The following is a 12,552-nucleotide window of genomic DNA, read 5'->3' on the forward strand; positions in this document are numbered from 1 at the left end:
TGTATGTTTCTTTTCAATAAGTGCCAAAATGTGTCAGTATTACATGTAAATAATTGGGGGGTTTTATTTATTTATATATTTACTTGCCACACATTGTGGCTTGCAGGATCTTAGTTCTCTGACCAGAGATTGTACCTGGAACTATGGTAGTGAAAGCACCAAGTCCTAACCACTGGACCACCAGGGAATTTCCATTTAAAAAATGTTAATTCTTTTATTGTAGCATAGATTCTATTTGGAAAATGTTTATAAAGTTTTATGGACTTTTACAGTAAAGTGTAGAAACAATTTTCTAAAAGATCTCTAAATACTCCCTTCTCTTCCTACAGTGCATAAATCCCTCCATCTCCCTTGTTCCCATGAGACATCACAGGCTCCAGCTGGATTAGGAGAGTAAAGTGTTACTCATATTTTAATCCCTAGCTCTACTCGTTGAAGTAGCAAAAGGGCTAAAACAGAGTGTTTGAGACAGATAGTCCTGGATCTGAATTTGACTATGCCATTTCCTAACAGGTACTTCCCTGGTGGTTTAGACAATAAAGAATCTGCCTGCAATGCAGGAGACCCAGGTTCGATCCCTGGGTCAGAGAAGACCCACTGGAGAAGGACATGGCAACTCACTCCAATATTCTTGCCTGAAGAATCCCATGGACAGAGGAGCCTGGCGGGCTGTAGTCCATGGGGTCACAAAGTGTCAGACACGACTGAGTGATTAACACACACACACATTTCCTAACTGGAGTTATTGCCCCATGAGCCAGTTATGTCATCTATAAAATTAGGATGATGAATGTCTTTATTTAAAAAGGTTGATGTGAAAATTAAATAAGAAAATATATATAAAGTGTTTTAGTAAGAAGTCTAATATATGTTTGGCAGATCAGTAAGTATTTGTTATGGTGATTATCAATCCCAAATTTGCTACTCAGTTGTGAGACTCTTCATCACTATAAAGACAAATCTTAATTTATACCTCAAAGGTCTGTGAGAATTGAAAGTGGAATATGCTAAAATACCTAACACTTTCTGTGCCACATAGTAGGAGCATAGAGGCCCTGCTTTCTCACTCTTACTCTTTTCTTTGAGCAATTCATGTGTCTCCTTCATTTCGGTTTACTAAAGATTTAAATGAAGGTGACGAGATGACACGAGGAATATTTGGGAAATTAAATATATGAAAATATATCAATCACATAGTTTTAAATAAATTTCCAGATGTAAATTATTAATAGTATAGCTTGTCATTTTTCTTACAAAGTTTTCACTCTCCCTGCTATTTATTTAAGTGTCCCTATATCTTCTCCTCCAATCTCTGATACACTGCTTAATTCCTCAGTGTCTATACTTTGAAATGCCTAAAATTCACCTAAATCACCTCAAGACCATCTACATAATTTTAATTTGGATTAAAATTGTCAGTCACTTGGATTATTTATGAGTTAGTGATAGAATTCTATCTTCCAGGGCAGAAAATCTGTGATCCACCACTTCCAGCTAAAGCAGATTTCTTTTAAAGTGGCAACATGGTGGAGTGGAAAGAGCATGTAACTCAGAGTTAAACCACCCAAGTCCTGGGGCCAGTCCTCCTACTATTACCTGTGTGGCCCTGGGCAGATTCCCTGCTCCGGCTGCCAGCTCTCCTTTTATAAAATGGTCTCTTATGAGCCCTATGATCCTATGTGTTGAAATACTGCTTTCATAAATTGAACAACTCAGATAATCATCAGAAACTTCACCTGTTAGGAGGGATGTTTTAGAGCAACTCTTTTATATTATAATTTCACCCTGGATTCACCTAGAGGTTTGCAGTGAAGAAATAAAAAGTTCTCTATGCTCAAGGTCAGTTAGTCTGAATCAATTATCACAGCAGATTATTTGTGCTAATGTGTTTACATGACTTGCTGTCTCCTCCTAAAGCATTACTGAGGAGACTGCTTTTCATTTTCAGATAAAAGAGCTCCCAGCCACCTACGCTCAGGAATACAGAAATAATGGATTATCATAAATCCTGACAGCATATGCTAATTCATAGACTTTTAAATGAAAAGAAAGCAGAGACTATGAAATGAGTAGGTTTATGTTCTCTGAATCTATCATTTTTTATCATGCAATAAACTTTCACATACAATTCAGTCCCTCAATATTTGATTTGATTTTTAAAAAGAGTATGGTCTAACACGACCTTCTGATGCACTTTAACTATCATAATTTATTGTATAAGACTGTTAAAATACAAATAGATATTGTAAACAGCAATACAGTTATCCCCTGCTTTTTGAAAATTCACTGTATTCCACTTCACTTTTATGAAAGACCTACATTAGTACCTCTTTTCACTAACCGAAAGAAATCTGAAGAGGATTTTTTATTTTAATAAGAAAGGCAAAAATGAAAATAACATTCAGTGTTTGTTTTGCAACAAGCCTTTATAGAAGCAGCACACACCCAGAGCTGCAGGAATGGCACCACTCAGCTCCTTCTCTGGAAAATGTACTCAGCATCTCAGCATCAAGCTGCCATAGCTTTGAACTGTGTCTGTGAGCATCTGTGCTTTATCTCAGTTTATTTTGTGTATCTATTGGTAAGATGTGTCCTAGAGGAACTGCTTCTTCACTTTATACCACTTCAACTTATAAAAGGGTTCATAGGAATGCTCTACTTTCAGATAGCAAAGGAAACCTGAATTTTTAAAAGTTGATCTTATGTTTTGTGCTTTAGAAAGTCAAGATAAACAAAGCACCATTGTATAGGACAGGGAATTATATTCAATATGCTATGATAAACCATAATAGGAAAGAATTTTTAAAAGAATGTTATGTATATATATCTGAACCACTTTGCTGTACAGCAGAAATTAACACTACATTGTAAATCAACCACACTTCAATTTAATAAAAAGAAAGAAAAGATATGGAATCTAAAAACTCTACAAAGTCAATGCTGTGGATTCATTCATTCATAGAAACATTTATTCACACAACAAATATTTTTTGAGGGGTTGTCATGTGCTAGCCACTGTTAGAGATAGCAGAGAAAATCAAGATCAACAAGGAAATGTTCCTTTCCCTTGAGGAGATTACATTCTATGTGGATTTGACAGACTTGTTACAGTTCCAGTCTCCACAGGCAAATAGGCAGTTATACAACTTTGTAAAACGTTTATACGCATATTTATTTTTGTGCCTCTTTGCATAAAATATTGTATTAGTTTTGTAGGGCAGCTGTAACAAGTTATCACAAACTTAGATAGCCTAAAACAACAGAAATCTATTGACTCATATCTCTATGCTCCTCTGAGGCTCTAGAGGAGGATTCTGTCTTGGTTTATGACAGCATCACTCCAAATGCTGTATGCTTTACATGTTCACCTTCTCTCTGTGAATCTATATCCAAAATCTTGGGATTAAGGTTTACTCCAATCCAGTATGACTTCATCCTAATTTGAGAACATCTACAGTGATGCTAGGCTTCCCTGGTGGCTCAGTGGTAAAGGATCCGCCTGAGATGCAGGAGACATAGGTTCAATCGCTGGGTGGGGAAGATCCCCTGGAGAAGGGAATGGCCACCCACCCCAGTATTCTTGCTTGGGGAATCCCATGGACAGAGGAGCTTGGCTGGCTACAGTCTATGGGGTCGCAAAAGAGTCAGACAGGACTTAACAACTAAACAACAACAACAAAGATTCTATTTCCAAATAGGTCATATCAAATTTTATCTTAAATGTGCTACAAAAATATTATCACCAAGATTACCAATTGTCTTTACCATTGCTTTCAGCATATACTTCTACACAGACATTTTGAAATATATATATTTATTATTTATTTGGCTGCATTGGGTTCTAATTGCAGCATGTGGGATCTAGTTCTCTGGCCAGGGATCAAACTTCAGCCCCCTGCATTGGAAGTCTGGAGTCTTAGTGACTGGACCACGAGGGAGGCCCCCTACATATTTTTAATTATTCTGCAATCAAATCTGCCCATCTTGGACTTTGTCATTTCTAATTTTCATTCCAGATTTGGAAGGATCTTCTTCACTCAGATTTTCAAAGAATTACTAAGATTCAAGAAATAATTTTTGCATATTGAAAAGGGAGTCTGATTTCATTTTGTAGTGAATAGCCAATAATATGTAAAGGCCCACTTGAATCCTTATTTTGAAATGCCATCTTCATGACATACTATGCCTGGTTTCTTGATTCAGACTTGCTTGATCAAATCTTGCCATTAACACCTTGTATTAATGACATAGCTTCATATTATGTTTGCAAAGTCCCCTCATTAGTCTGCTCTCAAATTTCTTGGTTATCCATAAGCATTTACTCTTTGAAATAAATCTTAGAAGAAATTTTTCATACTCTAAAATAAAAGTCCATTGGTATTCCATTGGAATTTTTATTAAAATGTATTAAATCAATAAAGTAAAAGAAAATTGTCATATTTAAACATAGAGTTTTCCCATATGGAAACGTTGTTTCTTCTGTCTCCTATTTATTTTGAACTTTTTTTTCAGGCCTCCTTTTCCCTCACTTCACCCAGGTTAGGTGCTTTTTTTCCCCATATTTTCATAATACTCCATCCTGGGTCTATTGTAGAGCTAATCATAGGGAAATCCAGTTGTTTATAAGCTTCAGTACTCTGCATTCTGTGGACTCTTAAGAGAGTCTCTTCATTCCATTACTATAGACCTCCTAGCTAGTCAAGTCCTAGTATACAAATCCGTCTGTTCTCCTACTTCTAGTCTGTCTCCATCTGAGTCCTTGTTCCTAAACCATAGTCCTCCTTCCACATCCTTGGGCTTCCCTTGTGGTTCAGCTGGTAAAGAATCTGCCTGCAATGCGGGAGACCTGGGACCAATCCCTGGATTGGGAAGATCCCCTGCAGAAGGGAAAGGCTACCCACTCCAGTATTCTGGCCTGGAGAATTCCATGGACTGTATAGTCCATGGGGTTGCAAAGAGTCGGACATGACCGAGTGACTTTCACTTTCACTTTTCACTTTCCATATCCTAAAAGAGGTGGAAAATCCTGCTGTTCTATTCAAATTCTTTCAGCTCCCTCCTTGAATCTTTATTATTGCTCCATTAGTTCAAGTTCCATTTTCCCTCACTTAGAGTAATGTTTCTCTAACTTAAATAAAAGACAAAAGAAAAAAATTATATAAACCTCTTATGATTTTGCAAACAAAATTTGGTATAAACTCCTTACTCTTGTACTTCATATACAACTCTAAACAACTTATTCATTACTTTCATAACAGGTAAAATTTAAATTACTGAATTAGCTTAAAGTAACAGTATGATCTTCCTGAAACTAACCTTCCAACTTTGAATTATGAGTATAAAGTATGCTCAGATATATTTCTTTATACTCTGCCTCTGTGTTTTTATTTACGTGACTCTCAATCATGGTCTTTGGAATATTTCACAAAACAATTTCGGTAACTGGGGACTCTGTACTATTTCAGAATAACCAGTCTTCATACTTAGCTAAACTCTGGCACTATGCAGCTCTCAAATGCCAGTTTTAATGAGTTGCCATTTGATAACTCAGTAAAGCTTGTTTTCTCATTTGAAAATAAGGTTAGCATGGAGGAGCTATTGAAATCTGCAGTATTTAGATGTATAAAATCAGATACAAAAAAATATATTTGCTTTTGCTTTGATAGTAACTGCTCATCAGTGATGCAGGTTGGTTACATATAAAAATATAGTTACACTGTTGATTACGCAGTGAAAATTCTTTTTAAGAGACATGCCAGTGCTTCTGGGCACTGACAACTTAGTTTTCTCATCCCATCTTTTTTAAACTAGCATGCTCCATAGGAGTTTGTTTATAGAATGTACGATGCTAATAAAAATACTTAGGAACAATTTTTAGAGTACCGATGTAGGGATTTTTTTTCCTTTTGATAAAGTATAATGTAAGAAGGGTCGCTTTCATGTTAACTAGCTCTCAGAATAAAGAAGGCTGCACATACAATTCACATTATTAAATGACAGCCAAATTTTCTGATTAAATAATGTGTTAGTCAATTTTGATTTAGAAAAGAAAAAGAAGTTTCTGGATTTTTCTCAGGATGGAAAGTTTTTAGGTTGGACCTTAAACTCACAGCTTACTACTCAGAAAGCAAGGCTTTAAAAACTGTCAATCTTTTCTTGATTCTTCAGATCAATTTCAAATGACACCCCTACATAAATCTATCAGAGGTCCTAGCTCTATTGTTGTTCAGTTGCTCAGTTGTGTCTGATTCTTTGCAACCCTATGGACTGAAGCATGCCAGGCCCCCTTGTCCTTCACCATCTCCTGGAGTTTGCTCAACCTCATGTCCATCGAGTCAGTAATGCCATCCAACCATCTCATCCTCTGTGATCCCCTCCTCCTGCCTTCAATCTTTCCCAGCATCACGGTCTTTTCTAATAAGTCAGCTCTTCACATCAGGTGGCCAAAGTATTAGAGCTTCAGCTTCCACGTCAGTCCTTCCAATGAGTATTCAGGATTGATTTCCTTTAGAATGGACTGGTTTGATCTCCTTGCAGTCCAAGGGACTCTCAAGAGTCTTCTCCAATACCACAGTTCAGAAGCATCAATTCTTCACAGCCTTCTTTATGATCCAACTCTCACATCCATACATGACTACTGGAAAAACCATAGCTTTGACTAGACAGACCTTTGTTGGCAAGGTAATGTCTCTGCTTTTTATTATGCTGTCTAGGTTTGTCATAACTTTTCTTCCAAGGAGCAGTCGTCTTTTTATTTCATGGCTGCAGTCACCATCTGCAGTGATTTTGAAGCCCAAGAAAATAGAGTCTGTCATTGTTTCCATTGTTTCCCCATCTATTTGCCATAAAGTGATGGGACCCGTGATCTCATGGTCCATGATCTTTGTTTTTTGAATGTTGAGTTTTAAGCCAACTTTTTCACTCTCCTCTTTCACTTTCATCAACAGGCTCTTTAGTTCTTCTTTGCTTTCTGCCATTAGAGTGGTGTCACCTGCTTATCGGAGGTTATTAATATTTCTCCCAGCAATCTTGATTCCAGCTTGTGCTTCATCCAGCCCGGCATTTAACATGATGTACTCTGCATAGAAGTTAAATAAGCAGGGTGACAATATACAGCCTTGACATATTCCTTTCCCAGTTTTGAATCAGTCCATTGTTCCACGTCCAGTTCTAACTGTTGCTTCTTGACATACATGTAGATTTCTCAGGAGGCAAATAAGATGGTTTGGTATTCCCATCTCTTTCAGAATTTTCTAGTTTGTTGTGATCCGCACAGTCAAAGGCTTTAGTGCAGTCAATGAAGCAGAAGTAGATGTTTATCTGGAATTCTCTTCCTTTTCTGATGATCTAACAGATGTTGGCAACTTGAACTCTGGCTCCTCTACCTTTTCTAAATCCAGCTTGAACATCTGGAAGTTCACAGTTCGCATACAGTTGAAGCCTGGCTTGGAAAATTTTGAGCATTACTTTGCTAGCGTGTGAGATGAGTGCAATTGTGTGGTAGTTTGAACATTCTTTGGCATTGCCTTTCTTTGGGATTGGAATGAAAACTGACCATTTCCAGTCCTGTGGTTACTGCTGAGTATTCCAAATTTACTGGCATATTGAGTGCAGCACTTTAACAGCATAATCTTTTGGGATTTTATCTTTGGGGATTTTATCTTTTGGGATTAAATAGCTCCCCTGGAATTCCATTACCTCCAGGAGCTTTGTTCGTAGTGATGCTTCCTAAGGCCCATTTGACTTCGCACTCCAAGATATCTGGTGCTAGGTGAGTGATCATGAGCACACCATCGTGGTTATCTGGGTCATTAGGATCTTTTTTCTATAGTTCTTCTGTGTATTGTTGCCACCTTTTCTTAATATCTTCTGCTTCTGTTAGGTTGATACTGTTCCTGTCCATTATTGTGCCCATCTTTGCAAGAAATGTTCCCTTGGTATCTCTAATTTTCTTGAAGAGATCTTGAGTCTTTTCCCATTCTATTGTTTCCCTCTATTTCTTTGTATTGATCACTGAGGAAGGCTTTCTTATCTCTCCTTGCTATTCTTTGAAACTCTGCATTCAGATGGGGATATCTTTTCTTTTTTTTGGGGGGGGGGATATCTTTTCTTTTCTCCTTTGCCTTTAGCTTCTCTTCTTTTCTCAGCTATTTGTAAGGCGTCCTCAGACAACCATTTTGCCTTTTTGCATTTCTTTTTCTTGGGGATGGTCTTGATCTCCACCTCCTTGCTCTATTAGGATAGATAGAGCTGAAGTTTTTATTTTTTACACATCTTTCCCACTCAGTCATCTGTGAGGTCTTTGGATGCATGTAGTGAAAATTCAGAATCTTACAGAGAGTATTCAGAAATGTTTAACAAATGATGAATACATAATAAATAGTTTACCCAAAGTGGCCACCACTCTTAACGATGCTCTGCTGCAGTACTGAACTTAGGTATTGTCTCTCTGTTTCTCTTGTTTCAGTCATACAAGTAAAATTGAAAAAGTTTTTTCTTTGCCTCAGTAGAAGAGCAAACTTAACTTTATGGTGTAAATTTTCAAAGTTTATGGTCCTTTAGGGTACAAGGCCTTAAATATAGGTCCCCAGGTTCCCTTATGGATAAACAGAATTGAATCCTTCTCTTTAGTATTTAACTGGGAAAGACTAGTGATGTGTCTCATGTGTCCTAGACTGTATTTTTCTTGGTCCCTAAATTCAATGGGTGTGACATGAAGTCACCCTGAATGAAGCTCATGATGCATCCTCCCTTAAAATTTTTACCTAAGTAGATAAGAATCCACACTGTTCCTTAATAGAGGACCCTGGTTCTAGGCTTCCCCTAGCCACTCATAGATCCATGGCAAATAGGGTTACCAACTGTCCTTGTTTCTCTCGGACTGAGAGGCTTCCGGATGCAGGAATTTCAGTGCTGGAACTGAGACAGCCACAGGCAAACTGGGAAGGGCAATCATCCTAAATTGACAAAATGCTATGAGCCCTCATGCCCATTCCCCTGGTGAAAGAAACATTTAAGCCAGTCCAGTGAGTAATTCCAATCTCTATAGATGAAGACATACATATATATAAAGTGTCTGCTTAACCATCCCCTACCCCACCTTCTTCTGGACTAGCAACATTTCTTTAGTTACAGCAATGGGTTGTGAATCTTACCCAAATGATAAAATCACCTGGAGGGCTTGCTAAATACAGATTATTGAACCTCACCCCTAGAGCTTTGATTTCAGTAGGCCTGGAGTCAGACGCAAAAATAGCTTTTCTTGTAAGTTACGAGCTGATACTGACAATGCTGCTCTGGAGATCTAGCTTTTAGAACCGATGCTCTAAAAGTTTGCATCTTACTGTCTTCTTCTGAAACTAACTGGGCTTCCCTGGTGGCTCAGATGGTCAAGAATCTGCTTGCAATGAAGGAGACCAAGTTTGGGTTGAGAAGATCCCCTGGAGAACGGAATGACAACCCAGCTCAGTATTCTTGCTGGGAGAATTCCATGGACAGAAGAGCCTGATGGGCTACAGTCCTTAGGGTTGCAAAGAGTTGGACACAACTGAGTGACTAACACTGTTACTGTCTGAAACGAACATGTAATCAAAAAAGTCAATTTAAAGTATGAAGGCATGAATCAACAATATAAAGTACACACTATTGGAAGAATTAATCTTTATTTCTTATGCAGTTCTCAGTGGTGAGTACAGTTTAAAATCAAAATTTTAATACTTTAAAATGTAATATAAATTTTTGTAGGGGTGTGGGGGAGTTCTCTATTACCAGGTTTACTTTAATGACCGTGATTTCTCTGTGGAAAAGTAAGCACACTGTACCACACAGTTCTGATGACATTTGCTTCCTTTACTGTGTGCTCAAATCTGCAGTTGAAATACTCTTTATATTTAATCTGAACCACAGTTTCACAATTGTCACTGTCTCTGCTTCCCTGGTGGCTCAGAGGCTAAGGCGTCTGCCTGCAATGCGGGAGACCCGGGCTCAGTCCCTGAGTCTGGAAGATCCCCTGGAGAAGGAAATGGCAACCCACTCCAGTACTCTTGCTTGGAAAATTCCAGGGACAGAGGAGCCTGGTAGGCTAACAGTCCACGGGGTCGCAAATAGTCGGACACGACTGAGCGACTTCACTTACTTAATTACTGGCATACAAAGGGAGGGAAAGTGCATTCAGATCACAGTCTGCACTTCTCTCAACCTATGAAAAGTTTTTAATGTAACTGAACATGTAACAAAAATATAAAAGCTATACATTTGATTTTATCCTTATAGTCTGCCCAACTCCTGCTGACCACAGTACACACACCTTGCTTTCAACTGAGAAATATCCTCAAAGGTAGGTTTCTGACTGCCCTCATTTCGATGTCATATTTGACCTAGAAGAAGCTAAGTACAGAGCTTTGATGGCAGAATTTCAATCATGTATCTGTAAAAGGTTTCCATGGAAATGAGTCTGAACCAGAATAACATTACCATTATCATGAAAAAAAAAAAAAAGAGGAAAAAATGAAATGGCCCCCTCTCAGACACTAGTTTTCAATAATAACCATTTTTGTCTTTGTCCCCAGCGTTCCGGAGGTGCTCTGGCCATTCCCTTGTGTGCATTCCAGGGGACCGTGTCTCTCCAAGCCCCGACCGGGAAAACCCTATCCCTGTCTACCTATGAGGTGAGCGCAGAAGGGCAAAAAATAACCCCAGCCTCTAAGAAAATAGAAGTCTACCGATCCAAAAGTGTTGGCCATGAACCAAACTCAGAAGATTCTGCCTCCACATTTGCGGACACCAGTGTGAAAATCCACTTGGAGGTTCTTGAAATTTGTGATAATGAAGAGGCCCTGGACACGGTGTCAATCATTAGCAACATCAGCCAGTCCTCCACGCAGGTCAGATCGCCTTCCTTACGCTACTCACGGAAGGAAAACAGATTCGTTTCCTGTGATTTAGGGGAAACAGCCTCATATTCTCTCTTTTTACCCACAACTAATCCCGATGGTGATATCAACATCTCCATTCCAGACACTGTGGAGGCACACAGGCAGAACAGCAAAAGGCAGAGCCAGGAGACTGTTGGCTACCAGGAGGAAATCCAGCTGTTAAATAAAGCTTACCGGAAAAGAGAAGAAGAAAGCAAGGGTGACTAGTGATCATTTAGCCTGATAAAGGCAAGAATGGCTCTGCAACTTCAAATGACTAAACTAACACCTTTGTTCTGAGGCTTATTGATTTTCTTTTTTATTTGTTGGTTTACACTTAACAGTTAATTATTTTTAGCACAAACAGCTGAAACTAGTGCAAACACTTAAGTGCTTTTGATGTGTTACTTATAGATCACTCACTGTGGCAATTAAAAGGTTCTGTTTCCTATACGATTTCTAAAAATCTTTTCTAAATCAAAACCCTGGTATAGTTTACTAATGTTTTCACCTGTATCTGTCAACCTCAGAGTAAACAGAAAATTGTATAAAGTCATTGAAAATATTGTTCTCATGCACGTGTCTTGACACATAATGTTGGCCCTTACTGCAAGGGGGAAAATGACATTTGGGGAATGGAAGAAATATAGCAAAACTCTGAGTTGTATGTGAAGAAAGAAAGAAAGAAAAAGAAGTTGCTCCATTGTGTCCAACTCTTTGTGACCCCGTAGACTGTAGCCTACCAGGCTCCTCCGTCCATGGGATTTTCCAGGCAAGAGTACTGGAGTGGGTTATAGGTGAAGAGGCTTGCCTAAATGTGGCTAGTAAAGCAAGCTTATTACAGTTACTGCTTTAGCTTCATACTGATATCTAGGAAATACATTCCTGCATAAAATAGCAAATAAGCTTCCAACTCTGAAACATGCATGTCCCTAGTCTATACCTAGTTGTTCCCTTCATTTCTATAAAGTACAAATTGTTTACTGATTTTTTTATTTCTCTCTTAAATATGAGTGTTCTCCTTTCATCTTTTCAGTATGTTGACTGCTCTTAAAATAAATATATTGTATGTTAGAAGTAGAATTGGAAGTAGCTCTTAAACATATTGGAAAAGGTTGTAAATATATACTTATCATTTCTAGAAGTGTTTTGTTTATTTAAACAGAAACTAGGAAAAAAAACACTCCAAGATTAAGTTCTGTGAGGTACACCCAAGTAGAGTAACACAATTCTGGGTAGAGCAGAGGAAAAATCCTCTAAGTCCAAATTAAAGGGTCTGTTTCTAAGGCTACAGATTTGGCAAACATCCTTAGCTGCTCTTGAAGCATAGAAAATTTTAGTTCACCTATATTCCAAGTTTAGGTGCTTTTTTATTTCCTTCGCAAAGATGTGTGTGCCTCAAGCAAAGAAACAATTCAATATAATTTATTGGTTGTGAGGTATATATTTCAAGATTAATTTTTAAATGTGTTACATTGCAAAATGCAGATATCACCTTGTTAGAATAATAGTAACGTACGTATCAAAAATTAAGAAGTGATTTTTCTTTAAATTGCTTTATTCTGATCTTTGTGTAAACATATATTAAATGTATTACTTAAATGTTTATTTTTCAAAGTTATTAAGATTGACATTCTAC

At 37.9% G+C, this 12,552-nt stretch overlaps 1 protein-coding gene across 1 annotated transcript in view; it reads left to right on the forward strand.

Moving 5' to 3' along the window:
• Positions 1-11,141, forward strand: part of GPR149 (G protein-coupled receptor 149) — a 93,415-nt gene extending 82,274 nt beyond the window's left edge. Inside the window, exon 4 of the mRNA XM_052649960.1 lies at positions 10,569-11,141. Coding sequence (XP_052505920.1) covers positions 10,569-11,141 — 573 coding nt within the window. The remainder of the gene's footprint in view (positions 1-10,568) is intronic.
• Positions 11,142-12,552: the final 1,411 nt, after the last annotated feature.

The sequence above is a fragment of the Budorcas taxicolor genome, chromosome 1, assembly GCF_023091745.1.
Source record: "Budorcas taxicolor isolate Tak-1 chromosome 1, Takin1.1, whole genome shotgun sequence".
Lineage (NCBI taxonomy): Eukaryota > Metazoa > Chordata > Mammalia > Artiodactyla > Bovidae > Budorcas > Budorcas taxicolor.